At 51.5% G+C, this 27,420-nt stretch overlaps 1 protein-coding gene across 2 annotated transcripts in view; it reads left to right on the forward strand.

Annotated features, from left to right (window-relative positions):
• Window positions 1-27,420, forward strand: part of GALNT18 (polypeptide N-acetylgalactosaminyltransferase 18) — a 355,816-nt gene that overhangs the window by 146,686 nt on the left and 181,710 nt on the right. For both annotated transcript variants that reach the window (XM_024975529.2, NM_001076316.1), the window contains 1 exon segment: window positions 25,045-25,237. In XM_024975529.2, coding sequence (XP_024831297.1) covers window positions 25,045-25,237 — 193 coding nt within the window.

Raw genomic sequence — 27,420 nt, forward strand, 5'->3', positions numbered from 1 at the left:
GCCTTCTGGGCTGAAATGAGCCTTCTGGAATCCCTGGGCTTTCTAAATGCTGTGAATATACAGCATTAACCAGGTCTTGCATCTCTCCTGAATAGCTAAGACATCTTTATGTTGAAATGCAGATTCTCTACTGAAAGGCAAATCTTTCATTTCAAACCTTGGAATAAGACTGGGTTTGTATTTATAACGTAAGTTCTATACGAGGGCATATTCTGGGCCCAGAGCACTTTCATTTGATTGCTCAATAAATACATTTTCACTCCCGCAAGCTCTTGCCTCAGAGTATTTTGCACTGAGATAGTCAAATAAGTGATGGTAGCCCTATTGAGTTCTATTTAATTCTATTCAATAATGTTCTGTATGGTTCCAGGGATTTCCTGGGCCTTTGTATCTCAGAGATGGTTTGAGAGTATCTTGTCTGGGGGGGTCCAAAGAACTAAAATGGGACCAGTGTGATGGAAGCTTCCTACCTCATTTTCTTGCTGGGTATCCCAGGCAGGTTACCAAACTTCTCTGAGCCTCAGTTTTCTTGCTTAGTACAGCTCCATGAGGATTCTACTTTTATGTGCCAACTCCTGTGACGTGGACATTATGAATATCATCTCAGGTAAGCTCAAAATCTCACAACAGAGTGGGTGTGCTCAACAGAGTGAAAGGAAAGGGGATGTATTGAAAGAAAGCCAGGGAATCGGAGCAAGAAAAAGCTTGCCTGGGATTAATGTTGCTACCCCAGTCACTGGCACCCTTATAAGCAGCCAGTCACCACCTGCCTGTCATGATAGCATGGAGAGGGAGGTCTTGGACCAATGCCGTGTCAGACTGGACCAGCACTACCTGCTTCCCTGATTCTCAGATAAGAAAATGAAGTCATAGAATGGCACAACTCATATGAGTTGTGTCCATTTGTCCATTCATTCATTCGTCAAACATCTGTTGGGCCTCTGTCATGTCCTAAGCCCTGGGCCATGTCTGGGGATGAAGACATATTTTGGGGACACAGTCCTGGCTTCAGGGAATCCCTGCAACCATGAGCAGAATTGAGGCCCAGCCAACCAGCCAAGGATGAGAGGAGGAGGCAGTCTGTGTAGACTTCTCTTGCAAGAAGACTGGAATTGAAGAAGCGGGGAGAAATGAGAGGATAGGGTGAGGGGATCCAAGAAAGGTTTTGTCAGGTGAGGGGGACTGGGGCACATGGGTGATGTCAGGACACTGATCCAGAGGAAAGGTGAGGAATGAAGACACAGTGAGAGGGTGATGACATATGTGCGGCGGCTTTTGAGTGTGGATGGGGAGGAACCAAGAAGTCACTGGAGGACTCCGCAGCAGTCCAGCGGTTAAGACTGTGCTTTCACTGCAGGGAGCTTAGGTTCGATCCCTGGTCAGGGAACTAAGATCCTGCGTGTTGTGCAGTGCTGCCAACGTTGTTGTTTTTTTTTTTAAGTCATTGGAAGGGATATTTAATTGCCAGGCAGAGGTTTTTAGGATGGGGACATGGAGGGGGAAAGTGCCCCTGGACACAGTGGGTGAATCCTGGGGCCGCAGGTGGTTGGGGACTGCAGAGGTACTATAGACACACCATGGCAGCCACAGGTCCTGGCTGTCCTTCCTGGTCTTTGAGTGTGGGGACAGGCCCTGGGGAGATGCTGGTACAGGCCAACCATAGCTAGGTTCGCGGTGGTAGGAGAAGCTCTCTGGAGGAAGGGAGAGGTCTGAGAATCTGCCAAGAGACCCAGCTAAGGAGGTCCTAACCAGATTTTCAGTTGATGTTCTGTTCTCTGCCAGTATCTCAACTAGCCCTTGAGTAGAAAGGAGTCAGAGAGAGATTGCAAGATCAAAATTCTGCCAGTGTATAGTCATCCTATCACTGTCCTCAAGGCTATGCCTGAGGAATAATGGGGTCTGCAGAGTGGCCACTTACCCAGACAATGGCATGGAGGGTAGGCTCTTTCTCACACCCTAATGATTGCGAGGAAGTGAGGTGTACAGAGGAAGGTAGGGGCTTTTTTCCATCTTCTGAGAAGGTGAAAGTTCCCAACTACAGGCCAGGCCACAAACATGGGGCATGGCACAGTAGAATTTCCTCTGCACCAACAATAGGAACGTGCACAGACAGACGGACTGTAGATGTAACTGAGTGCCTGGGGTCTCAATTCTGGGAACCTGGAGCCAAAGACTTGGCCCTCAGCCTGAGAACCCCAGGTCTGCAGGCTCAGGGACACAGCAAGAATGGCAGCGGGGGCCAGGTGTGAAACAGGGTTGGCCCTGAGCCCTCCCAAGGCAGGGAGACACTTTGGGCACAACTTCAAAACCATCTCCATCTAGGTGTCACTGTCCATTGCCAAGGGAACCTGAGACACAAAAGCAGATTGGAAAGACAGTATTTCTGGCTGTTGGGGGTGGTAGCCATTGTTTGGTCTAAGCAGAGGCTTAAAAGGTTCGGAGCACAAGGTCTCATGTGCCTGGCGCAGGGCAGAGACCTCTGCTTGGGGATTTGCTTCTCAGTCCTTGTGTGTGTGTGTGTGTGTGTGTGTGTGTGTGTGTGTGTGTGTGTATTTTGTAACCTGTGCTGCAACAATGACCTTGGTAGTACTCGCTGACACTGATTGGGTGCTTACCCCATCCCAGGCATGGTAAGTACTTTCCATCAAATGTTTCATGTAAATGCTTTCCATGAAATGTTTCATATACTCTTCCCAGCTCTTAGGAGGTAGGTTTTCTTTTTATCCTTTTCCCACATCTGAGTAATCTGAGGTGCTGAGAAAGATTCTAGCATTTGCTCAAGGTCACACGGGTAATGAGTGGCAAGCTGGGAGTCAAACCTTGGCCTGTCGCATTCGGTGCCCATGGTCTTGACCACTCTGATGTGCTCACACATGAAATGGATGCTGTGGGTGGCTGAGTGGCATGTGGAATCAGGGCTGTGAAAATGCTCACGGGGAAGGGTGCCTGTTCCAGGGTGCGCCTGCTGACTCGCCTACCTCGAGGGCCCCCCAGGCTCCTGAGGAAAAGCCTGGGCTTCCAGTGAAGGGGAGGCTGCAGACAGGAACAGCGAGGCCCTTGTGGTGCCATGAGGTGTTGGAACCGTGCTCATAATGAGGGGGAGGTTTGCAGAGCTGCCCAGATGCCTTTTATCCGCTCCCTCTGTGAAGTCCTTGGGAACAGTCTGGGGCCCTAGTTTGAGGCCATCATTAGCACTGTGCTGTCTGAGACAGTCGTTTATACAACTCAGACAGCCTTTCCTGGCTCCCAGGAGCCAAAAAACAATCTCCTCAGAGCTGGCTTACTGGCAGTCATGTGGAACGCTGCGTTCTGTCAGCGTGTCTCCAGAGGCAGCAATCATGCCTGCTACCCCGCTACCAACATAGCCCCCCGCCAACATACCCCGCTACCAAGCCCTGGCTGGAGCAGCAAGCCCCAATGACCCGCTGTCAGTCTGTCCATCTGTCCAGCCAGCCAGTCCATTGTGACATGATGGTATCCAGTAGTACACCTGGTTACCTGTCCATCTCATACCTGAGTGTGAGGTTGGTACACTGGCGGGACACCTGGTTACCTGTCCATCTCATACCTGAGTGTGAGGTCCATCTTATACCTGAGTGTGAGGTTGGTACGCTGGCGGGACACCTGGTTACCTGTCCATCTCATACCTGAGTGTGAGGTTGGTACACTCGTGGGACACCTGGTTACCTGTCTATCTTGTACTGAGTGTGAGGTTGGTACACTGGTGGGACACCTGGTTACCTGTCCATCTCTTACTGAGTGTGAGGTTAGTACTCGTGGGACACCTGGTTACCTGTCCATATTGTACTGAGTGTGAGGTTGGTACACTGGTGGGACACCTGGTTACCTGTCCATCTCATACCTGAGTGTGAGGTTGGTACACTGGCGGGACCCCTGGTTACCTGTCCATGTCATGCCTGAGTGTGAGGTTGGTACACTGGCGGGACATCTGGTTACCTGTCCATCTCATGCCTGAGTGTGAGGTTGGTACACTGGCAGGACACCTGGTTACCTGTCCATCTCATGCCTGAGTGTGAGGTCCATCTTATACCTGAGTGTGAGGTTGGTACACTGGCGGGACACCTGGTTACCTGTTCATCTCATGCCTGAGTGTGAGGTCCATCTTATACCTGAGTGTGAGGTTGGTACACTGGCGGGACACCTGGTTACCTGTTCATCTCATGCCTGAGTGTGAGGTTGGTACACTGATGGGACACCTGGTTACCTGTCCATCTCGTACTGAATGTGAGGTTGCTACGCTGGTGGGACATCTGGTTACCTGTCCATCTCGTACTGAGTGTGAGGTTGCAGGGAGGCTCCCTCATCTCTGTATCCCTTCTGTGGTTCCCAGACTTTCTCCAGCACTAGCACCTGCAGAATCTGCTGCAGTGGCTGCGGGCTAAACAGGCATTCTCAAAGTAGAGGGGGCCACTTTGATTTATAGGGGTGCTGTTTGAAAAAGCTCCCAGTTCCAAGAATTCTGCTAGCAGGAAACACAGGGAAATGGGGGTTCAGTGAAGAGCCTGTGCGATCCTCCCACCCCCAACTTGGCCTCTTTTACTCTCCAGCAACCTCCATGCAGCCTGGGCTCAGCAGCTCTGTTTGTCAATGTGTGTTCTAGGGAACACTGCATCAGAAACACAAGAGGAGATTGTGGTGCAGAGGAAAGACTCAGAATATCAGAACAGGCTCAGCCTTTATGAGACATGCATGGCAGGAGGGAGGACCATAGTCACCAGTGTGGAGCTGGGGCGCTACAACTCCAGGCCTGGAGTGCCTTTCTTTTCTGTATCTGTATATCCAAGTGCCTTCCACGATTTGCCCTTGGGAGGAAGAGCCCTTTGATGCCCAGGTTGGGAAAATGAGGCATCATGATGCTCAGGTGAGGAAAATAGAGCTGGCACCATCAGTTATTAAACTTCCAGAAGGCTTTTTGGAAGAAGGTAATGATACCACAGTGCTCCATCTGAGAGACGGAATAGTATTTGTCCAATAAACATTTACGGAATATAAAAGGATTACAGTATTTGTTAAGGGGATGAAACACTAAGGACTGCTTTGTCCTTTGAAATGTGCAATGGTTTGAATTGACATGAAGTTCTGTTGATAGGGAGGAGCTCATTTCTTAGGACTTGTTAATAATTACCCTGTCCCAAACCTTCTGCTTGGCTTCCCTGGTGGTTCACCAGTAAAGCATTCATCTGCATTGCAGGAGACTCGGGTTCAATCCCCGGGTTACGAAGATCCCCTGGAGAAGGAAATGGCGACCCATTCTAGTATTCTTGTTTGGAAAATCCCATGGACAGAGGAGCCAGTCAGGCTATAGTCCGTGGGGAATCAAAAGTCGGACACGATTGAGCCATTGAACCAAATCTACTCTAGAATCTTGAGGGGTGGACCATCTTGGAGTGAATTTGTCTTTTCCCCAGACTTTCCATATAACCTTTTGTGTACACACTGAAGTTTGGGAACTGTTCCCCAACCCAGTGGTTCTAAATTGGCTGTGTATTGAAATCACCTGGAGAGATTAAAAAAATGAAACAGAACTATAAGGATGCCTGGAACCCCACCTGCAGAGAATTTGAGGAGGACAGTCTGGGGTGGGCCTGAACATTTGTGGCTTTGTTGTTGTCTGCTCCCCAGTTGGCACTGGTGTGCAGCCAGGGTTGGGAACTAGGGTAAGCCACAGACTCAGGGACAGCGCCCATCTGTGCTCTGTGTGTGAGTGTGTGTGAGTGTCTTCTGGGCCGGCTCCAACCCTCAGAGACATTTATGGCCCGGACCTGGGCTCACTCCAGGATACTGAGTGATTCCCTCTGACGCCTCTGGTTGGCCATCAGATAGGCACGGCAGCCTCTGCTGTGTTCAGAGGATCTTGCAGGAGTCCAGGAAAGAGCCTCTGGCATTGCCGCTCCGGGCTCTGGGTCAGACAAGTCCTTCTGAAGGAGCAGAGGGCAACAGCTGCGTCTGGAACCAGCCCATCCTGGGGGTGTTCCGATTATCAAATGGTGGAGGACAGCCTGGGGGAGCAGCACCTGATAGAGGGTGCCACAGAGCCGTGAGCCTGACACTTGGCATCAACTTCTGTATATTAGTGGAAGAGCCAGCAGAGCCTTCTCCTTGCCCGCCCACCACCCCCATGGACACACGCTCACACAGGGGCGCCTGTCTTCTCACAATCAAGAGCTCCCTTCCTCCTGGATCCCAGATTAGGAAGATGTTCTTCTCCAGACACGCTACCCCCATTCAGAGATGGTCAGTTTATTTTCCATCTTTTATTAATCACAGCCACATATAGCTGTCAAGCAGGGCGTCTGACTCCCAGTTAATATTTTTCCACCCTGAGTCTTCTAGAAATCAAACTCAAAGCCAGGGAATTGGGTCCCTTCATTGTGCATGTCCTTATTGCTGGGCCTTTTTGTAACATTTTGAAGGCCTCAGAACATCCTGCCCAGGCCCCACTTCTGAGATCAGATGAGATGGGGTGCATTCAAGGTGGTGTAGCCATAGATCAGGTCTCAGGTCCTGTCCTGTCTCCCTCTCACTTCTGGCCTCTGTGTTCCCTTCAGCAAATCCCTGAATCTAATGGAATGAATGGTTTCGCCTCTTTGTCTCCCCAGGGAAATGAGACAGGTGAACGCATGAGCCTGTGGGGTTCCAACCATTTTTTCAGCCAGTGACCCTTTCTTTCAAAAGTTTTCTATGCAAAATTCTAGGAATTTAGGACTCAAAGCATTATGGTAAAGGGACCTCAGGTCTCCCTTTCCCCCAACACAGGGTCCACTTTCCCCAAAGGGGGGTCCACAGAAGCTCTTGAAAACCACTCTTAGCTAGGTTAATTGTGGGGAGGGCATCTTCTCTCCTATGGGGGGATTCTATATCAAAGTCTTGGGAAAGTAGTCAGGTGGCGTGCATACTTTGAAAAAGTATTCCAAAATGGCCATTATTTTTGTTTTCGATTGTGATAATTTATTTTCAAATTTCAAGGAATATGAAAGTAGGAATTTTTAATATTTATGAAAAGGAGACATTGATTTATAAAAGGCTGCAATCCATTGATCTAGATCATTGTTCTACGAAATGCTGGTCACAACCCATTAGTAGGTTATGGAATCAATTTCCTAGTTCATAACCAGCATTTGTTCTTTTTTTTTTTTAGATGCGCTGCTAGGTCTTCGTTGCTGTGTGTGGGCTTTTCCTAGTTGTGGGGAGTGGGGGCCACTCTGCAGTTGTGATGTGCACACTCCTCGTTGTGGTGGCTTCTCTGGCTGCAGAGCACAGGCTCCAGGTGTGCAGGCCCAGCAGGTGTGGCACATGGGCTTAGTTGCCCCAAGGTATGTGGAATCGCCCCGAACCAGGGTCGGACCTGCGCTCCCCTGCATTGGCAGGTGTATTCTTAACCACCGGACCATCAGGGAAGTCCCCAACATTTGTTCTTAACAAAATAGTGTAGCAAAAAATAGAATATACCAGTGTTGGTCACATATAGTAAAGCTAAAGACTGTTGTAAATTGTAAATTGTGGTTTCCCTTACGTGTGTTTACATGTATGCACTAGACATCAATGTAGTGAGTTATAAAGAACACTGGTCTGGATGGATGGTTCCTGTGGTCCTGGATGGATGGTCCTTCAGGCTCTGACTGCCCCATGTCTGCATCTGGGAACTTTCTGACCTGCTGTGCTCAGCTGTGCACTGTCAAGGAATGCAGGGAGACAAGGGCTCAGAGGCAGGACTTCTGGGCAGGGTGAGCCCCTCACCCCAAGAGAGCCCAGCACCCCCACACATCCCTCAATTCCACTCCTCCTACTTGGGCCTGGCAGAAGGAAAGGTTAATGTGGCACTGACCTTGCCCAATTCTATGGTTCAGGATGCTTACTGTGGTATATCTTATACAAGACAAGTGGCATATATGTGTGAGGGGTCTGGGGGCTTCCTCTTTGTGACTCCCAACAGTGGAGGGTCTTGTCACCTCCAGGCCTCTCTGGTTCGTGGGGTCTGCCTTCAGGACCCTGCCTGAGCTACACTTCTCAGCCTCACACTCCGGGTTGTCTTGCTAAGGTGCCCGCCCACTGGGTCATGAGCAGAGGCCAGCCTGGACAGCTCCCGTGCTACAAGGAATCCATAGGGTCTCCCTCAGAGTAACAGCCCCCTAGGAAGGGAATCCCCGAGTCCTAGCCCCTGGGCTGCATGTATGACAGACCAACCTGGCCGGAAAAGGCACTGCCTCCCACCCAGCTCCCCAGTCAGACAGATCCATCCTGATGCAGAGGCTCTCACATTTGGGCACTGGGCTCCCCTCCTCCCGTGCAGCTTTCCCGACTTCCCTTACTCTCCTCACCCTAGCAGGAATGGGGGGAGGAGCAGGGAGCAGAGCCTGACTTTCCCCAGGAACCTCACCCCAGGATACCAGCGGGCTCTGGGTCCTCTTGTCCCATTAGGGAAGGTATAGGAGCCTTCCCTATAGCTACCTGTTCTCAGTTACTCTGTATCCCTGACTCTGGTGGGAAAGGTGAGAAAGCAATGAGCAGCCACCTCATAAACGCCCCACTGTTTGCTCATAGTTCTATCCTAGCACCCAGCATAGTACCTGCCCATAACTATAGCAACCTTTGCCAGGGATTATATAGCACATAGAATGTGAGAGGCTGTCTTACTAATTTATTCAGTCCCCATGAGGAAGCAGGTAGTGTGATTATCCCCGATTTTCCACGTTAGGAAACCAAGGCACAGAGAGGTTAAGTGACTTATACCAGGCCACATAGCTAATGAAGAATGAAGCCAAACTGCAGCTGTGTGGCTCAGAGGTCCTGGACTTCCCCGCCAGACCAGGCTATCTCTGCACAGTTGCATCTCGATGCAGTTTGTTGATTAAGTGAATTAACTTACATTTGTTCCTCCAAATGCATAGAGTTTAATTTCTACCTCTCTGTGGGTACCCAGAAAAGGTAGGGCAAGCCCCTGTGTCTTTTTCAGTGTGCCAGGGCCCACCAGGGCACTTCTTTTTAAGCCACCCATCCAGAGGAAAGGGCATTAGAGTTGGGTGCCTCTCCTTCTTGAAGAGAAGGATATGCTCATGGATCCGTTAGAGGCCGTGCATCCCAGTGCCCTCTCTGGCAATCCACCAACTGTGAGGTGTGGCATGACGGTAGAACCTGGGCACCCTAGGTTCTCTGAGCAGACCTTTCATCCTCAGATCTGAGACTGAGAAACTTGGGCCTCCCAGAAAGGCTGGCTTGCCCCCCACCCCCACCCCTCCCCACCCCTGTGATCCTTTCTGGGTGAAAGAACAGGCTTTGTCTTGCACCTTGAAAATCCATTAGAACAGCAAATGCTCCTGATTGTGGAGGTCCCTGAAGGAAGTCTGGACCCTGTTGGTAATCCTGAAGTGCACCGTGGTGGCCTTCTCTGACCCTGTGCACGAGGCAGGAGCTTGGATGCTCTCCAAGGCCCCCGGCTGACAGAGATAGATAAGTGTGGGACCCCTATTCACTGTGTCCGGACATGTAGACTTTCTTTGTCTGAAGCCCTTGATTCTTTTATCTGACTCTGAGCCGAGCCCACCTCCATCCTCTGCCTCAGGTGCCCATGTAGCACGACGGGGTTGGTAAATTAAGAATTTACCAGATGGAAAGGTCTAATTTTTTTCTTCCTTTCAAAATCACAGGCATAACGGGGTTTTTTTTTTTTTTTTTTGCACACATTCTGCTGGACACATGCTGCATCCATAATACAGAACGTTGAGACATCATAAAGGTTTTCACATCTTTCATGTGATAAATATTTTTACCGTCATGCTTGAGAAATGGATTTTGTTTGAAACGGCCTATTTCCTTTGATGGCTTCTTTGACATGGATTCAAAGCCTTTCCTGGTCCTGCAAGAGCCTGGGGTTGGGAGGGCCTGTTTGTTAACTTTTTTCGAAGGACAAATCCACTTCTCTTCACTGAAATACAGCCTTGGCTGCCAGGGCTGGGAGATTTACGACTCAGAGCAACCAAGAAAAGATGTCCAGAGAGCCAACAGCTGCTGGGAGTGGTGGCGCTTGGCCCTGGGGCCCCCACAGCCCGGGTACCCAGGAGCCTGTGACCACACCCACCGCCCCCCCACCCCGACCCAGGTCCTATGGATCCTTCTCCACTGGCAACTGCACTTAGAGATGCAAATGTGGCTGTTGAACCAGAATGCAACCCCATAATATTTCTTCATGCAAGTTTGTTTTTACAAGTGTTCTTCTCTCATCTTTGAAATGACACATTTTAATGGTCTTCCAACATGCGGTGAGCAGCCTCTTGGGACTAGAGAAATCTGTTTTCAGAACGAGCCTTTGTAGGCTGCTGTGGGCTGCTGTGACTCTCTGTGTGTGTGTGCATACGTGCACCCCTGCATAAGGATACAGCTGACGATAACTGAGCAAAACAGGAAGCCTGCTGTCCTCTGGGAGCCTGGTGAATAGTCCCGGGCTCTGGTGATTAACATCCTCTCCCTCCACACCTGCAGTGCTCCTCTCACCTCCCTGCCAGCCTGACGTATAGGCTGCAGGTGCATCTGCAGATCTAGACCTGGGCACCAGCCTTGGGGAGGAGTATCTGAGGGAGGAGCTGCTGATCTGTCCAAGGCTTGGGCTCTAGGGTTTGGCGGCTTCAGAGGTACTGGGTAGACTTGGGGGTCCAGCAGGTTGTCTGTCCCTAGCACCACTTTGCAGAAATCCTCAAGGGTAGTAGAAGATGCACTGAGAAGCGAAAGAGGGCACTCAGAGGCTTGATCTACTTACATGGTCTAAGAATCAGCTGCTACCGAGCTGTATGACCTTGGGCAAGTCATTTTAACCTCTCTGGACCTTAGTTTATTTATAAAATAAAAAATTTGAACTAGAGACCTAAGGATACAATTGAACATTCTGCTTCACCAATTCCCATGTGAGCTAAACTATCTTAGCATCATGTGAAAGGGTCTTAGATCATCACATCCCACTCCAGGAAGTTTACCCAAGAGAAAACTAAGGCCTGAAGAGAGGGAGGGACTTGCTCATTCTCAGGATGAATAAGCTGCAGAGTCAGGGCTGGAAGGAAGCCTGTGACTCCCATCATCTCTACAGCCTGGTTCTCAGAGTGGGACCCCTTCAGCAGCTTCAGCATCTCCTGGGAATTTGTTAGACATGCACATTCTCAGGTCCCACCCCAGACCTGCTGCTACATCAGAAACCCTGGGGGCGGGGCCCAGCATCAGCCATGGTGCATCAAGCCCTCTGGGTAAGTCTGATGTTCATTCATGAAGGGGAACCACTGCCAGACAGCACACGGCTGCCCCTTTAAGACCAGAAGAAAGACACTGGAAACCCGCAGGCTTCCAGAGAGGCTGAGACCAGAGAGAAGAGGGTAAAGTAATATTACAGAGGACAGGGACACACTCTTCCCAGCTTACCTCAGGCTGCAGGTTTCCCAACGCAAGGACTCTCCTGTAGCCTGTCCCACACCTAGGAGCTGCAGCTGTTGCAGGCAGTCTGAAGCTGGTCCGGGTTGTAGACCGTCTTGCTGCAAAGGAGCACATTTCTTTCTCCCTGTCGAGCCCAGCTGTTCCCATCTGCGTATTTGTGCCAGGAGAAGCATGCCACTTTAACGTCAACAGGGTCACCAACTAGTTCATCCCAAGAATTGATGAGTGGAAACACTGTGTTTTATGTGTGAATGGTGAGGTGTATATTTAGTAGAAGTCTGGGTGCTCAGCTCCAGGCTGTCAGCTCTCAGGGAAAAAAAACAAAGATGATATGTGCTTCAGAGTTCATTATATCTCCTAGGCAGAATTCTAGGTTTAAAGGGTTGTTTTAAAGTAGCACATAATGGCACCTATAAATCCTCGTTCCTAAGGTATGTACATTTGTCACTCCCTAAAATGAGTTTTTCACATGTTCTTTATGTGGTTGGCTCAGAGCATAAAAACCTGGACCTTTAATGGCTGCTTTCATTCTGCATAATTTCTAATCAAGTCCATTTCCATTTCCATGAGCATGGATGCACATGCTGAGCTCTGGCTGTCCCTACCTGCCAGGCTGTCTCAGCTGTGAGCTCAGCCACACCCAGGCCCACAGCCCATGGTAGAGGGCATGGCAGTCCCAGGCTGGCAAGGAACCTGCAGTGAGATTTGTCTGACTGCCAGAGGCCATCACACAGTATCTGGAGTCAGACGAGTTCCTGTTTCTTGTCTGCCATGTCAGCCCAGAATGAAATGACTAGTGCTTCTCCCTAGACCCATTCTCTGGTTTCTTGTTAGGACCCGTCACACTTCTTGAACCCCAGCCTTCTCATATCCTTCCCAGCCCCTCCCAGAAGGGCAGGCCTGATTCCTCTGTCCTCTATTCTGGCCTTGCTCAGGATCCTGTTTTCAATGACTTGAACACCCAGGATCATAACTACCTTGGTCCCTCCCAGCTGGGGCTGAATTAGGTGGGCTTGAGTAGTGGCCCATGAGGCCAGTACTAGGAGAGTAAGAGTGGGCCTTCATACAGTGAGGCTGAGAGGTGTGTCATAGCCAGCGTCCTGGAGGTGGATGCTCTTGACCGACAGGCAGATCCTGGCTAACACTCACCCAGCTTACAAGCTGCCAGGCTCTGCTCTGAGTGCTGGACACAGGTTCCCTTCTCCATTTCTCACTACTACCCTACAGGGTTGCTATTGTTATCCTATTTACTAGTGAGGAAACTGAGGCACAGAGCAGTTATGACCTGCTTAGTAGATGCAGCAGCCAGGAGCCAGTCTCTGCTGCCTCTGCACCAGGGGTCAGCAACTGCAGCCCAGGGGCCAGAGCTGACCGGCTGCCTGCTGTAGAAACACTCTTTCTGGAACAAGGCCACACCCACTCATTTACATATGATCTATGACTGCTTTCAAGAGACCAGGGTAGAGTGGAGTAATTATAACCAAGACCTCGTGACCTGAAAACCTAAAATATTCACTACTGGTCCTTTACAGAAAGAGTCTGCCAACCCTCGCATTACATCATACTGCCTCTGATGACTCCCATGAAATCTAATGCAGATGGTTTTAGGTATCTGCCAGTATGCAATTTCTCAGATTCCCAGATGAGAAAACTCCCGAAACAATAGAACTGCAGCTTCAGGGAGTTTTGAAAGCCAGAGTTTGGGGTAACCAAACTCACCAATTCAAAGCACAGCAGTGGAGGCAGGGCCGGCAGTGAGGAGCCGGTTGGAGACGAGGATGGTTCGGTCAGAGCTGGTGGGGAAGCAGGAGGCAGGAGGGCAGTGGCCTCGGCACATGCCTTGCACCTCCCGGGCTCTTGTTTGTTGTTCATTAGTGGTGCATGAAGGAGGCAGGGCCAGGGTGGCTTCAAGGTCAGGGCGAGGCTCCAGCCACCTGCTGCCCTCATGTGCACCTGCCTCCTTCAGAGAGCCTGACTGGCAGCCCTGCCCTTGGTTTCCTGGGTGTGTGTCCCCTCGTGCAGTCCCAGAGCCATGTCAGGGAGGAGACCACCACTGTGCTGAGAGCTGGTCAGCTCTCAACAAACGTGAATTGTCATTCCTCTGCCTCTCAGGGTTCCAACCCTGAGAGCAGAGTATTAGAACCACACCTTTATAAAGAGCAAAACCCACAATGATGGACCTCTTACTAGGTAAGACAGAATAATGTGCCTCCCCACACACACACAAAGATAAGTACATCCCAATTTCTAGGGTTTGTGAATGTTAGCTGATACGGCAATGGGGAGTTAAGGTTGCAGATGGAATTCAGGGTGCTCATCAGTTGACCTTAAAATAGGGAGTGTCCGGGATTGTCCAGGTGGGCCTACTGTAATTATGGGGTCCTTCAAAGTGTCAAAGGGGATCAGAAGTCAGAGGGATGCCACGTGAGAGGAATTCAACCCACTGTTGTTGGCATTGGCCATGAAATAAGAGGGTCATGGGCCAAGGACAGTAGGTGGCCTCTAGAAGCTGGAATGGGGGATTCAAGGATTCAAGAATTGTCCTCTAGGACATGCGGAAAGGAACACAGCCTTGCCAATACCTTGATTTTATCCTAGAGAGACCCTGTCAGACCCTTAACCTCCAGAACTACAAGATAATACATTGGTATAAAGTCACTAAATTTGTAGACATGTGTTACGGCAGCAACAGGAAACAAATCCACCAGCCAGGAGTCTGACAGTTTGCGAAGCACTTTACTGATGCCAGCAGCTCGCCTTATCTTCACAGTTAGCGAGAGGTTTTATTATCCCCATCAAACAGACAAGCCGGCTGAGGTTCAGGGAGATTGACGAAGGTCACACAGCCTGTCATGGGCAGAGCTGACTCTGGAGCCCCTGAGGGAGGCTGTCCTTCGCCATGCAGGCCTGGCCCTGCCTGGTCAGGAGGCCTTCTGTGGCAGCCACTCCCCTTCCCCACAGTGCTCTCCACGTGCCAGAGGAAGCTCTCCCTGTGTGTCTTTTCCACAGTGGATAAAGTTGTTCTGCAGAGGCTTCTAATGGTGTGGGGCCTGAGACTGTCAGAGCTCCTTGCTTCTGATTATCTCCAAGCTCTTTCCTGCCAGATCCCACTGCTTTCTCTTAGCCATTCTTAGGATTCCTGGAAAAGAAAGCCAAATTGTGGGGGCAAAAGACCTTCAGCTCATGTCAGTACTGCGTCTCTAAAAGTGGAGAGGAGGGGAGGCCCTCAACTCAACACAGTACTTTGCTTCCTTATTATTAGGACTCTTAGCACATCAAAGGATGTTTTTAAAAACCTGAAGATCTCCCCTTGGGAGCCCAGGTACAAGTGGAGGCCTGATGCCTTCCTTTTCGAGGAGTAAGAAAAGCATCATGGTGACATTTGCAAGTCCTCCTTTTTTTCCCCAGTAGAGCCCAAACACTGGGTTCATCTCACAGAGCGGGAAACGGGGATTTGCCCCGTGTTGGAGGGGAGGGTGGACTGAGGCTTCCTGCCTCTCAGGACCGCCTGTCTCCCCCAGGATCTCGGTGCCTCCCTCCAGCTAGGACAGGCCCAGGGGCACCACTTTGGATCCAGGGCTGGGTGTTGGAAGAGAAGTGGGGAGGGCACACACCGTGGAGTGTGGAGGTGGCACTGCAGAGGGCAAGCAGAAGCAGTCAGAACTAGCCGCTGCTGTTCTGGGGTGAACCACCCCATGTGCGGAGGTGTGAATCCTGCCTCATCAATATTGCTCCCATGGATGGAATTTGAGGCTCTGAAGACACTTCCCAGGCTTCCGGGCTTCTCGGGCGAGGCCCAGGCATCAGGCTGTTTAAGTGGGAACAATGGTCCTTTATCATCAGCAGGGAGCCAGCCAGCAGGTGATACTGAACACCAACAACGTACATTTCTGGATATTCAATTAGCCCTTCTCTTTTTAACACCAAATAAAGCATACAACAGGACATCTCAAGAACGGAAAAAAAGTTTTCTAGAAATCACTTAACTGTACTTTTGAAACAGGTGAATTTTATGATATGTAAATTACACCCTAATAAAGCTGTTAAAAAAAAATAAAAGGAGTGGAAGGAAAGGAAACTGCTTTAAGAATTCTTATCTGGATATTCAGCACTGCCAGCTCCATTATTTCATGCTTAGCCTTCATCCCTCCAAAAGCCGACTTCACAGCGGCTCCCCCCACCAGCCTGGCAGTCTCTTCCTGTTCCACAACCAAGGAAATGCAGACTTGAAGGGCTGGACTGTGGATCTAATCCAGAGAAAATGAAGACCAGACCTAGGAGAGTGGGAGAAGGAGGCCCCAGGACACTCCGGGAGGAGGACAAGGCAACAGGACCATCTGTGCTTGTCCCCCAGAGGTCCTTTAGACATAGGGCCCCAGTGCACACAGCAGGCAATTACCTGGGACATTGGCCTGCCTGTCCTGCTTCCTCCCTGCCTCCCTGTCCCTAGACTATGGATCTCACCACCAAACACCAAAGCTTCAGCTCTGAGCATGGCCCAAGGGCAGAAACCGAAATAGCAGGCTATAGGACTGGCAGCAGGGCAGAAGGCAGGCCCTCTTGCCACCCACCCTCAAAGTCTTCTTAACTCTGCCTTGAAGAGGAGCATATAGAGAACTGAGAAAAACCATTAAAAAAAAAAAAAAAAAAAGAGGGCTCCACTGCTTGGGGAAATATTCCCAAAGGTGCCCATATGATGGGATCAGAAGCAGGGCTGCCACTTCCAGTGAGCCGTAGTCCAGCTTGAGCAACTGGCTAACTGGCCCTTAGCGAAGAGGGCCTCGTCCCAGGTGGCTCAGTCTGTCCCCCAGCAGAGCCTGGCCAGTCCTGCTGTCCAGCCCCAAATCACTTTGACCACCAGCAGGGATCGAGCACGTGACCCCTTCTGTTGCTATTTTAAGATTCATCTTAAAGTCTAAGGAGCAGAGTCGGGCTCAGGGAGAGGTCTGGGCTACAGCCTCTTCTGCAGCTCCTCCAGCCTCAGAGTTTCCACTGAAGGGCGTGGTGGGAGCGGACAAAATGGCTCAGCTCCGAAAGACAGGGATCCTCAGGAACGTGGTCCTAGAGAGGACAGGCCATCAGAAATGGGAGGGGCTGGGCAGCATGGTAATGTCTGCTTCACTCCAAGACCCATTTTCTTTCTACTCCATCGTGCAGTCTTGGCACCGCCCAGACAGGCAGAAGCAGCGGGGAGAGCCTTCACTCCGGCTGCTCCCTGAAGCAGCCCTCCTCACACAGGTATTCCTCCCGCTTTCAGCATCAGCGGCTTTAGAGGCCTCACGGGCCTTGATTGGGTCTCCAGATGGCCTCCTCGTGCCTGGCTGGCGAGCTGGGGCTCAGGCTCAGAGCTGCAGCCTCGGGTACCTTCACTGCTTGGAGCTTCGCAAGCTGCTTTCCTGCCCCAGTTCCCTCCTGTCTCTGTGAATTAGCATGGAGGCTGTCAGGACCTGGATCTGCAATTCTCCGCTCTCATTAGTGGGCTGCATGTCAGGCTCTGTGGGCCTATCTCTGGGACCATATCGTGGCATTTCCTGGATGCCTTCTGTGATCCCTGGCAGAACTTTCTGGAAAACAGGTCATGCGTAATGAGGCCTGGGCACTAACGTGGGGAACAGATGAACTGAGTGAAAGGTCTCCAGAAACCCATAATTCTTTTTCAGAGGCCTCCTAGGAAGGGCGCGAGCAAGTAATAGTCAAATTGTACTTAACTAGCAAGGCAGAGACACTAACCAGTTGGCATAAATGCTGGTCACAGTGTGGAGCAGCTGGGATGGGGAGGCAGAGGCTGGCTGGTAGGAAGATCTGGATCAATCCAAGAAAAGGGCCAGAGCAGTTGGGGTAAGAGGGCCACGTGGAGGGCCTCGGGGAAGCAGCTGTTACCAGTGCTGTGAAGGTATTGCAGTGGGTTAACAGCTGCTGTGAACCAGTGCAGACCAACTTCAGCAGCCTCTCAGGGCCTGAAGTGCTCTAGTCCTCAGGCCAGACAGTATATCTCTCCTACAACATAGAGGCTGGGCTGTGCTCAGGAGTACAGTTTCAGCATCAAGCTCTTTCCTGTCTCTGAGCTGCAGTCTCCTCTCATCTGTGATGGGAATGATAGAACCTACATCATGGGACCACTGCGATGGCCTGGTCTTACCACTGGGCAGGGCCAGTGCAGTGGAATTGGGGTACAGTGTATGAGGGGATCGGCTTCAGGGGCAAGGTTTTGCGGTAAACCCCCAAGATTAGCCTTCAGTCCCCTCCTCACTGGACCTCCAATAATTTTTGAATGGCACTTGGCCACTTTGGACAGAACCTTTGGTGATGGCTGGCAAGTGGCACCTTGGCATACGTGCTTGAAGGTTCAGAAACTATTTCCAAATCACATGGCCAGTCGGGCCTTTCGGACTTGCGGTGTGTGTTGTGATTCTTCCTTCCCCATTCACTGGCCGTCCCAGGCCTGCTGAGGTGCTGGCAGCTCCAGTTCTTGTTCTGTAGTTTTTGCCCTGTTAGAGCCATCTGTCCAGAGGCCAAGAAGGACCATTGGCTATGGGAGGTCATGAGCAGAGAGGGGCAGAACACGGCACTGCCCCCCCTCAACCAATGAGTCTCCAGTGAGTATCCTCCATGAGTCGGGCCCCACTGGGGCCCCCCTCCTGCCCACAGCACGTGGTTGTTCACAGTGGGTCAGGGGAGGCAGAGGAATAGCTCTCCTGCCCGAGCGTCACACAGGCGCCGCTTGTGCCCCGTGTGTGACCGTCTAGGGAAATGGCCCTTCGGTGTTCCCTCTCAGCCTGCTTCTCCCTGGGACACAGACGAGCACAAGGCTGGGTGAGGAGTGGGCTGGAACCACAGCCTCCATGCTGCGCTCAGAACCCTCCAAACATTGGCTCAGCTGCCCGGCTGAGTTCCTTGTGTTCTTCTCATTTGTGCCATGAATGAGCTCGCCCGGGGAGGCACTCAGCCCCCTGAATATACACGTCTCTCAGGTCACCCCTTCCGTGAGTCAAGAGTGAACCCCAGCGTGGGCCATGGCTCATGTTTGCCCTTCGGGGACACCTGATCATTGGGTGAGAGACGTCTGTGGGTCTTGCGCCTCACCAGATCTGTCTGGACACCTCCAGACCCCTGCGGAGGACCCAGCCAGGCACTTCCCTGGGGTCTCTTTGTCACCCTAACTGTGTCAGACATGTTCCTTCTTATAGGTCTGCTCTCTTACTGGAGAGTGCGAGGGGTTGAGTCTAGGACTGGTTAATGGGAGGCCACTCTGTCGACATGGACACCCTTCATCTGGGGCTACACAACAGCAGCATCTTCCAGAGCTGGGACCTCATTCATCTTCCTCACCTGAGCTCAAGAAGTGTCAGTGGAGGAGCACCCTGGCGGGCTGTGGGGCTGTGTGTGTCCTTAGCCACTGCCGCTCCCTGTGCTAACATTTCTTACATGCTGGGCACCGTGCTAAGCTCTCACATGGACCTTCTCATTGAATGTGCACCAATAGTCTAAGAAGAAGGTACTATTGGTACCCATTCCACTTTCCAGATGAGGAACTGAGGTGCAGCTAAGCTAATCCGGTAAATGGCAGAGCTGGAGTATACATTCTTTCTCTACAGCCAGTACTCCTAAGGAAACAAGATGAATGGATTAGCAGAGTCACGTCCTCTTTACCTAAGGGATGTCAAATGTGAGGTGTAGAGCAGGGGTCAGCGTATTTTTTCTTAAAGGGCCAGAAAGTACATATTTTCCACTTTTCAAGCCATATGGGTCTCTGTCATACTCTGCCTTTGTTGTCCTGAAGCACTATAGCTAAATTTAGAGCAAGCGAATATCATGTGTTACAATAAAGCTTTATTTATGTAAAAGACGGTGGGCCAGATTTGGCCCTCAGACCATAGTTTGCCACTTGGCGGTGCAGAGGAAAGCGTCAATGCCCCTGACAAACTGGGTGACCTCAGATTAGTCATTCAGCTTCTTCATCTCTGGTTTCCTCGTGTCTAGTAACTAACTACTATGGAGTACTGATTAACCGGTTTGTTTTGAAATGATGGACTGATCTCCTTGTAAGAGCCACGTACTCTGCTGGGAGCCACAGATACAGCAGGGAACAAGACAGATGTCCTCCTACCCTCATGGGATCCAGCCTGTGAGCATGACAGAGATAACCTTGGGTAAAGACATCAGCCAGCGCTGTGCTTGGCTCAGGCAGAAATTCACCAAATATACCCCCTCTTCTCCCTGTCCTGCCCCTGACTCATCATTCAGAACCCACCGCCATCAAATTTGTTGTCCTTTGTACCATACTGAGTAAAAAGGCAAAAGCATGTGCTGGGACCCAGGACTTTAATATGTTTATAATCCATTTTCATGCTATACCGGTCTAATTATGAATCATAATTTTTTCATTAAATGACCTGATTTTACTTGATAATATCCGTTTAGGTATGTGAGAGCAGTAAAACTCCATTTGTGTTAAATATTATATGTGTGATTCAGTTGGTTCACTCATTTAGATTTTTACTACTCCTGAATCCAAACAATGAACCATCCATCTTTTTAGAAAGAACAAGGACCTTCAAGATCAGGTGAGCCCTGTATTTCCTTTCGAACACACCAAGTCGAGGGGCCAAGGGCAGCCTGAGCTCTGGGATGGAGCTTTGAGCAGCACCGCAGTCCCAGAAGTTCTTGCTTTGTCATAGAAATGCGCACGTAGTTCGCATTTTACTCCTTTAAATGTCCTAATGTGTTTGTAGTTCGCATTTTACTCCTTTAAATGTCCTAATGTGTTTAATATATCTGAGTTTCCTCCTGCATCTTTAAGGAAAATTGGCAACTGAGATGACAGGCAGTGTTCATCTTTGGAATTCACCTGTATCCAGCCCTTTGCTCTGTAGAGGCAGTGCAGCCTAATGGTTAGGGCCACTGCCTCGGGGGACAGACTACCTCAGACTGCATCTCAGCTACTTCACTTCCTCCTAAGTGAAGGTCAAGGTTCTTATCCTCTGTGCGCCTCATGTTCACTCTCTCTAGAATGGTGACAGTGGCAGTCCCCACCCTGTAGGGGGGAAATGAGTTGGTAAGTGGAAAATGCTTATGGCAGAGCCTCACTCATAGTAAGCACTCAGCAAGTGCTAGCTGTGATGGTTATCCCAGGAGTTACATGGATCTCCAGTGTGAGTATATGCCCAGGACATGGCCCCCAAAAAGCAGAGGTGCTTACACACGTTCACCCAGCACCTGCGAGGGCCAGCTCCGTGGGCACGAGTTTCGGTGTCTCCCTGACGCGATTCTCTGGCATTGGTGTGGGTGCCAGCTCCGTGGGCACAAGTTTTGGTGTCTCCCTGACTCGAGTCTTTGGCATTGGTATGAGGGCCAGCTCCGTGGGCACGCGTTTCGGTGTCTCCCTGACTCGAGTCTCTGGCGTTGGTGTGAGTGCCAGCTCCGTGGGCACGAGTTTCGGTGTCTCCCTGACTCGAGTCTCTGGCATTGGTGTGAGTGCCAGCTCCGTGGGCACGAGTTTTGGTGTCTCCCTGACTCGAGTCTCTGGCGCTGGTGTGAGTGCCAGCTCTGTGGGCACAAGTTTTGGTGTCTCCCTGACTCGAGTCTTTGGCATTGGTGTGAGGGCCAGCTCCGTGGGCACGCGTTTCGGTGTCTCCCTGACTCGAGTCTCTGGCGCTGGTGTGAGGGCCAGCTCCGTGGGCACGAGTTTTGGTGTCTCGGTGACTGGAGTCTCTGGCTTTGGTGTGAGTGCCAGCTCCGTGGGCACGAGTTTCGGTGTCTCCCTGACTCGAGTCTCTGGCGTTGGTGTGAGGGCCAGCTCCGTGGGCAGGACTTTTGGTGTCTCCCTGACTCGAGTCTCTGGCATTGGTGTGAGTGCCAGATCCGTGGGCATGAGTTTTGGTGTCTCCTGACTCGAGTCTCTGGCGTTGGTGTGAGTGCCAGATCCGTGGGCACGAGTTTTGGTGTCTCCTGACTCGAGTCTCTGGCGTTGGTGTGAGGGCCAGGTCTGTGGGCACGAGTTTCAGTGTCTCCCTGACTCGAGTCTCTGGCACTGTTGTGAGTGCCAGCTCCGTGGGCACGAGTTTCGGTGTCTCCCTGACTCGAGTCTCTGGCATTGGTGTGAGGGCCAGCTCCATGGGCACGAGTTTTGGTGTCTCCCTGACTCGAGTCTCTGGCGCTGGTGTGAGTGCCAGCTCCGTGGGCACGAGTTTCGGTGTCTCCCTGACTCGAGTCTCTGGCATTGGTGTGAGTGCCAGCTCCGTGGGCACGAGTTTTGGTGTCTCCCTGACTCGAGTCTCTGGCGCTGGTGTGAGTGCCAGCTCTGTGGGCACAAGTTTTGGTGTCTCCCTGACTCGAGTCTTTGGCATTGGTGTGAGGGCCAGCTCCGTGGGCACGAGTTTCGGTGTCTCCCTGACTCGAGTCTCTGGCGCTGGTGTGAGGGCCAGCTCCGTGGGCACGAGTTTTGGTGTCTCGGTGACTGGAGTCTCTGGCTTTGGTGTGAGTGCCAGCTCCGTGGGCACGAGTTTCGGTGTCTCCCTGACTCGAGTCTCTGGCGTTGGTGTGAGGGCCAGCTCCGTGGGCAGGACTTTTGGTGTCTCCCTGACTCGAGTCTCTGGCATTGGTGTGAGTGCCAGATCCGTGGGCACGAGTTTTGGTGTCTCCTGACTCGAGTCTCTGGCGTTGGTGTGAGGGCCAGGTCTGTGGGCACGAGTTTTGGTGTCTCGGTGACTGGAGTCTCTGGCTTTGGTGTGAGTGCCAGCTCCGTGGGCACGAGTTTCGGTGTCTCCCTGACTCGAGTCTCTGGCGTTGGTGTGAGGGCCAGCTCCGTGGGCAGGACTTTTGGTGTCTCCCTGACTCGAGTCTCTGGCGTTGGTGTGAGTGCCAGATCCGTGGGCACGAGTTTTGGTGTCTCCTGACTCGAGTCTCTGGCGTTGGTGTGAGGGCCAGGTCTGTGGGCACGAGTTTCGGTGTCTCCCTGACTCGAGTCTCTGGCACTGTTGTGAGTGCCAGCTCCGTGGGCACGAGTTTCGGTGTCTCCCTGACTCGAGTCTCTGGCATTGGTGTGAGTGCCAGCTCCGTGGGCACGAGTTTTGGTGTCTCGGTGACTGGAGTCTCTGGCTTTGGTGTGAGTGCCAGCTCCGTGGGCACGAGTTTCGGTGTCTCCCTGACTCGAGTCTCTGGCGTTGGTGTGAGGGCCAGCTCCGTGGGCAGGACTTTCGGTGTCTCCCTGACTCGAGTCTCTGGCGCTGGTGTGAGGGCCAGCTCCGTGGGCACGAGTTTTGGTGTCTCGGTGACTGGAGTCTCTGGCTTTGGTGTGAGTGCCAGCTCCGTGGGCACGAGTTTCGGTGTCTCCCTGACTCGAGTCTCTGGCGTTGGTGTGAGGGCCAGCTCCGTGGGCAGGACTTTTGGTGTCTCCCTGACTCGAGTCTCTGGCATTGGTGTGAGTGCCAGATCCGTGGGCACGAGTTTTGGTGTCTCCTGACTCGAGTCTCTGGCGTTGGTGTGAGGGCCAGGTCTGTGGGCACGAGTTTTGGTGTCTCGGTGACTGGAGTCTCTGGCTTTGGTGTGAGTGCCAGCTCCGTGGGCACGAGTTTCGGTGTCTCCCTGACTCGAGTCTCTGGCGTTGGTGTGAGGGCCAGCTCCGTGGGCAGGACTTTTGGTGTCTCCCTGACTCGAGTCTCTGGCGTTGGTGTGAGTGCCAGATCCGTGGGCACGAGTTTTGGTGTCTCCTGACTCGAGTCTCTGGCGTTGGTGTGAGGGCCAGGTCTGTGGGCACGAGTTTCGGTGTCTCCCTGACTCGAGTCTCTGGCACTGTTGTGAGTGCCAGCTCCGTGGGCACGAGTTTCGGTGTCTCCCTGACTCGAGTCTCTGGCGTTGGTGTGAGTGCCAGCTCTGTGGGCACGACTTTCGGTGTCTCCCTGACTCGAGTCTCTGGCGTTGGTGTGAGTGCCAGCTCCATGGGCACGAATTTCGGTGTCTCCCTGACGCAAGTCTCTGGCGTTGGTGTGCTCCTCTGCTTTCAGAATCAGGCGCTGTCTGATTTGCAAGGAGCGGGGACAGCGCCTCTGTCCATGACATCCTTTGTGTACCTCCAGTGATGGCGCTTCCTCTCCTGGGAGCACCTCTTCTGTGACAGGAGTGTTCTGGGTGCTGGAAGTGTCCCCCTCTTATTCGCAAGCCTCCTCCTCTTCCCAGATGGACACTTCCAAGAATCTGTCAGGAGGAGGTGGTGGTATGCCGCTCTGAGCTCTCTGGCCTTGAAGACCAAGCGGCCCTCCCTTTGCCTGTCTCCAGACTGTACCTTTAAGTTACCTGACATAAGTGTGTTTGCACCTCCTGGCTCCATGTAGATAGCTGAAGGGACTTTGGCAAGTGTCCTAAGCCTGCCTCTCCTGTTCTGAACCCCCTTCTGCTTTCTTCCTGGTCCCTGTCTCATTCCAGGCTCCATCTCTTACTTACATCATGTTTATGAACATGAAAGGCCAGTCCAGTGGCCTTAGCATCCCTGTCTAATTTCTGTGATTGCTGGCATTTGAATGGTGGGCCTGACTACCTGGTCCCTTGGAATGAGTTCTATAGTCCTGACCAGTCAGCCTGTGTCCTGGCAAGACCTACTCACTATCCCTGTAAAAGAGGGACTTGACCCTCCAGGCTGCCCTTTGCTATAGCAACCCTGTTATTGTGCGCGTACTCTGAAACAAGTGTTTCATGTACATTATTGCATGTAATCCTCACAGATCTCAGGAATGAGGAGTAGGTATTATTATTAATATCCCCACATTGCAAGTGAGGAAATCAAGGCGTCAAGAAGTTGAGTGTTTGCTTATGATCGTATTGCCAGTGAATAGTGGGGCAGGGATTTGTTTGAATCTGTGTCTATATAAATCCAAGCCTCTGCTCTTGTAGTAATAATACCCCCTCCATTTTCTTGGAAATTTCCAGGAGAACCATGAATTCTCTTGATCTGGTGTGAGCATTGCCCCTACAAAGTCTACCAGAGGTCCAATGAGCAGTGCCCAGAGTGTGTGGAGATTTGGGGATGGTTTGTCTATCTGCTGTGCCAACGAGCCCCTATCCTGAAGCAGCAGGAGGCAATTTGGCCGAGGGTCCTAGCAGTTAGGTGAATCTCATAGGGTGTAGCCAGGAAACTCTCAGCAGGACCAGACAGTGGAGAGAGAGTGGACTGGCAAGAACTGGACAATGGAGCAGGCACTCAGCTTGGGGATCCGGGTGTGGGACAGTTTAGGACTAACAGGGAACAGGGGTGTGCTCTGGGGAAAGAGAAGCAGAAACCCCATTCAAGGGCTGGGCCCAGTGCCTGATGAGAAGGCAGACTGGAAAAGGAGATTCTGACATAAAGCCATGGGGCATCAGGGTCACACCCACTGGCTTCCCTGTGGACTTTGCTGGGTGTATTTCCATATCCATTGTGTTAGTGCTTGTTGGGTGGATGAATGGATATATGGAAGGATAAATGGGCTTGGGGGAGCATGATGATTCTATTCCCCCCACCCCCAAAGTTGGGGCTAAGATCATTTTATCCAAAGCAATGGTGAGGAAGGGTAAGGGGCTGTCATGGCATATGCAGGCATGTACTCTGACCCACTGTCTCCTTATCCCTTCTTTCTCCAGAAGCCCCCGCCAAACCTGAGGAGGCAGAGGCTGAGCCCTTCACAGACTCCTCTCTGTTTGCACACTGGGGCCAGGAGCTCAGCCCCGAAGGCCGGCGTGTGGCCCTGAAGCAGTTCCAGTACTACGGCTACAACGCCTACCTCAGTGACCGCCTACCCCTCGACCGGCCCCTGCCTGACCTCAGACCCAGTGGGTGAGCAGAGTCAGTGGCCGGGCCCTTGTTGACCTGCCGGTGGGGAGGTGGGGTCCCCATGGTGCTGGGGACAGAGCCAGGAGGGGTGTCTGGACTCCTGATTCGCTTCCCAGCTTTAGCTTAGGGTCCTCCCTCCTCGGCCTGCATCGAGCAAGTCACTCTCCCTCTCCTCCAGCCTCAGTTTCTCCATCTGCTAAGCAGGGAGAAGGCTTTCTTCCATTAGAAATAAGAAATTTTGAGGACTAATAACCGAATTTAATCCTTAAGGGCACAAGAATCATCTGGCACTCCTGTTAATAAGTCATTTTAACCCAATTAGTTGCATTTTTATGAACAATTATTTTTTTCTGTAAATTAGTTTCTTAAAGTATATCCATCTTCCAAGGCTAACAAGTCATTACACCCGACAGAGAAGTCTGTCTTGACTTCTCTCTTTGTTACAAAAGATGTTCCTTTAAGGTTCAGTTAGAATTTTTATTACTCCTAATTATTAAAAATGTGGGCACGTACCACAGCTGAGAAAATCTCATTAACTTTTGTGAGCTCCCCCCTCCACACCTTCTCTTCCTTTCTACTTATTTTAAAAATTTTCTTAAAGCTGCAAACCACAGTTAGCTTGTGTCTGGAGTTTTCAAGAAAGATCTTGCTTCTGGGTTTGGAGTCTGTGTTCTTTGGGAAGGAGAGTTCAGTTCAGTTTCATAGACATTTATTGAACATCTGCTGTATGCCCTGTAGTGAGGTATGGTTTTTCTTAGCCCAAGTGAGCCTGGCTGTGCTCTAGGGATGAAAGACCATCTAAGGATCTACACAGGGAAAGAAGAGTATATGTTCATTTAAAGAATACTTGGGGGCTTCCCAGATGGCTCGGTGGGTAAAGAATCCACCTGCAATGCAGGAAACACAGGTTCAAACCCTGGGTCAGGAAGATCCCCTGGAGGAGGGCATGGCAACCCACCCCAGTGCTCATGCCTGGAGAATCCCGTGGACAGAGGAACCTGGTGGGCTATAGTCTGTAGGGTTGCAAAGAGTCAGACATGACTGAAGCGACTTAGCACACACACACAGGACTCTGCAGAGGCCTCAGCCATGATCTTGGCCAGCACAGAAGCTATAGACTCAGGCACAACTCAATACACATTTTTCCCAAAATAAGGGGAAATGGTAGATTTTGCTGACTGTAGCGTGGCTGTAATGATGACTGGTGTTTGCATGAGCTTGACTGGTTGAGATGTGCTTCCCATGTGGACCACACCAACCTGCATGAAGGTGGGCAGGCAGTTGGCATAGTCCCATTCAGAGTCGAAGCAGCTGAGGAACAGAAAGAGTAAGAACTCTGGCTGGCATCACACAGTTGAACAAGTGACTGAGCTGAGACTTGAACCAATGTATCCAGAAACCAAATCCAGGCCTTTGACCCGAGCCCACAGCTGGGCTGCCTTGACTGTGCAGGAGGCATGCTGAGAGCCGACTGACACCCTTCCACCCTTCACTGAGAGAGGCGCCGTGCACACCAGTCCTTCCTGCTTCCATGGGAGAGAAGCAGGAGTTGCTGGGTGGAGAGACCGCATGGCCTTTCTCTGAAGTGCAGGGCTCCCTGGAAAGCCTGCTCTGAAGGGAGTGCATGCAGAAAAGGCAGCCCAGCCTGGACTTCCCGAGTTTGCTAAGAAGGTGGTGGCAGGTGCGTGGGCCGGGGCTGGAGGGGGATGTCTCTGGAGGACTCCAGGTGAGCTGAATTCTGTGGTTTCCTCCTGAGCCACTGGAGAGAAGCAGTAATCATAATGGAAAGACCTTTCCTCTGCACAGAACTTTACAGTTTATCGAGCTTCCACACCTCCCCTGTGGGCAAGGCGACTTCTGTCAACCCCTTTTTATAGCCAGTAAAACAGAATCTCTGATAAAAGGCAGAGCTGAGCCTGCCTGCTCTCAGCAGGGGCTCCTGCGGAGGCTCTAAGGACGGTGGTGTCTCTTTGCACATGGACTTGGAAGGCTCTGTCTAGCTCTACTTCAGCTGCTGTGCCAGACACACACCCAGGATTAGAGAGCCGATGGTGGACCACTCGAAACAAGCACATGCTTGGGTAAAACAGTGCCTCTCTTTGTCTGTTAATTTCCATGAAAACATCTCTGCCTTGTAACAAGGTCATTGCTTGCTTATCCCGTTTAACTCATTTTAGAAATATCTT

The sequence above is a fragment of the Bos taurus genome, chromosome 15 (assembly GCF_002263795.3).
Source record: "Bos taurus isolate L1 Dominette 01449 registration number 42190680 breed Hereford chromosome 15, ARS-UCD2.0, whole genome shotgun sequence".
Taxonomy (NCBI): Eukaryota; Metazoa; Chordata; class Mammalia; order Artiodactyla; family Bovidae; genus Bos; species Bos taurus.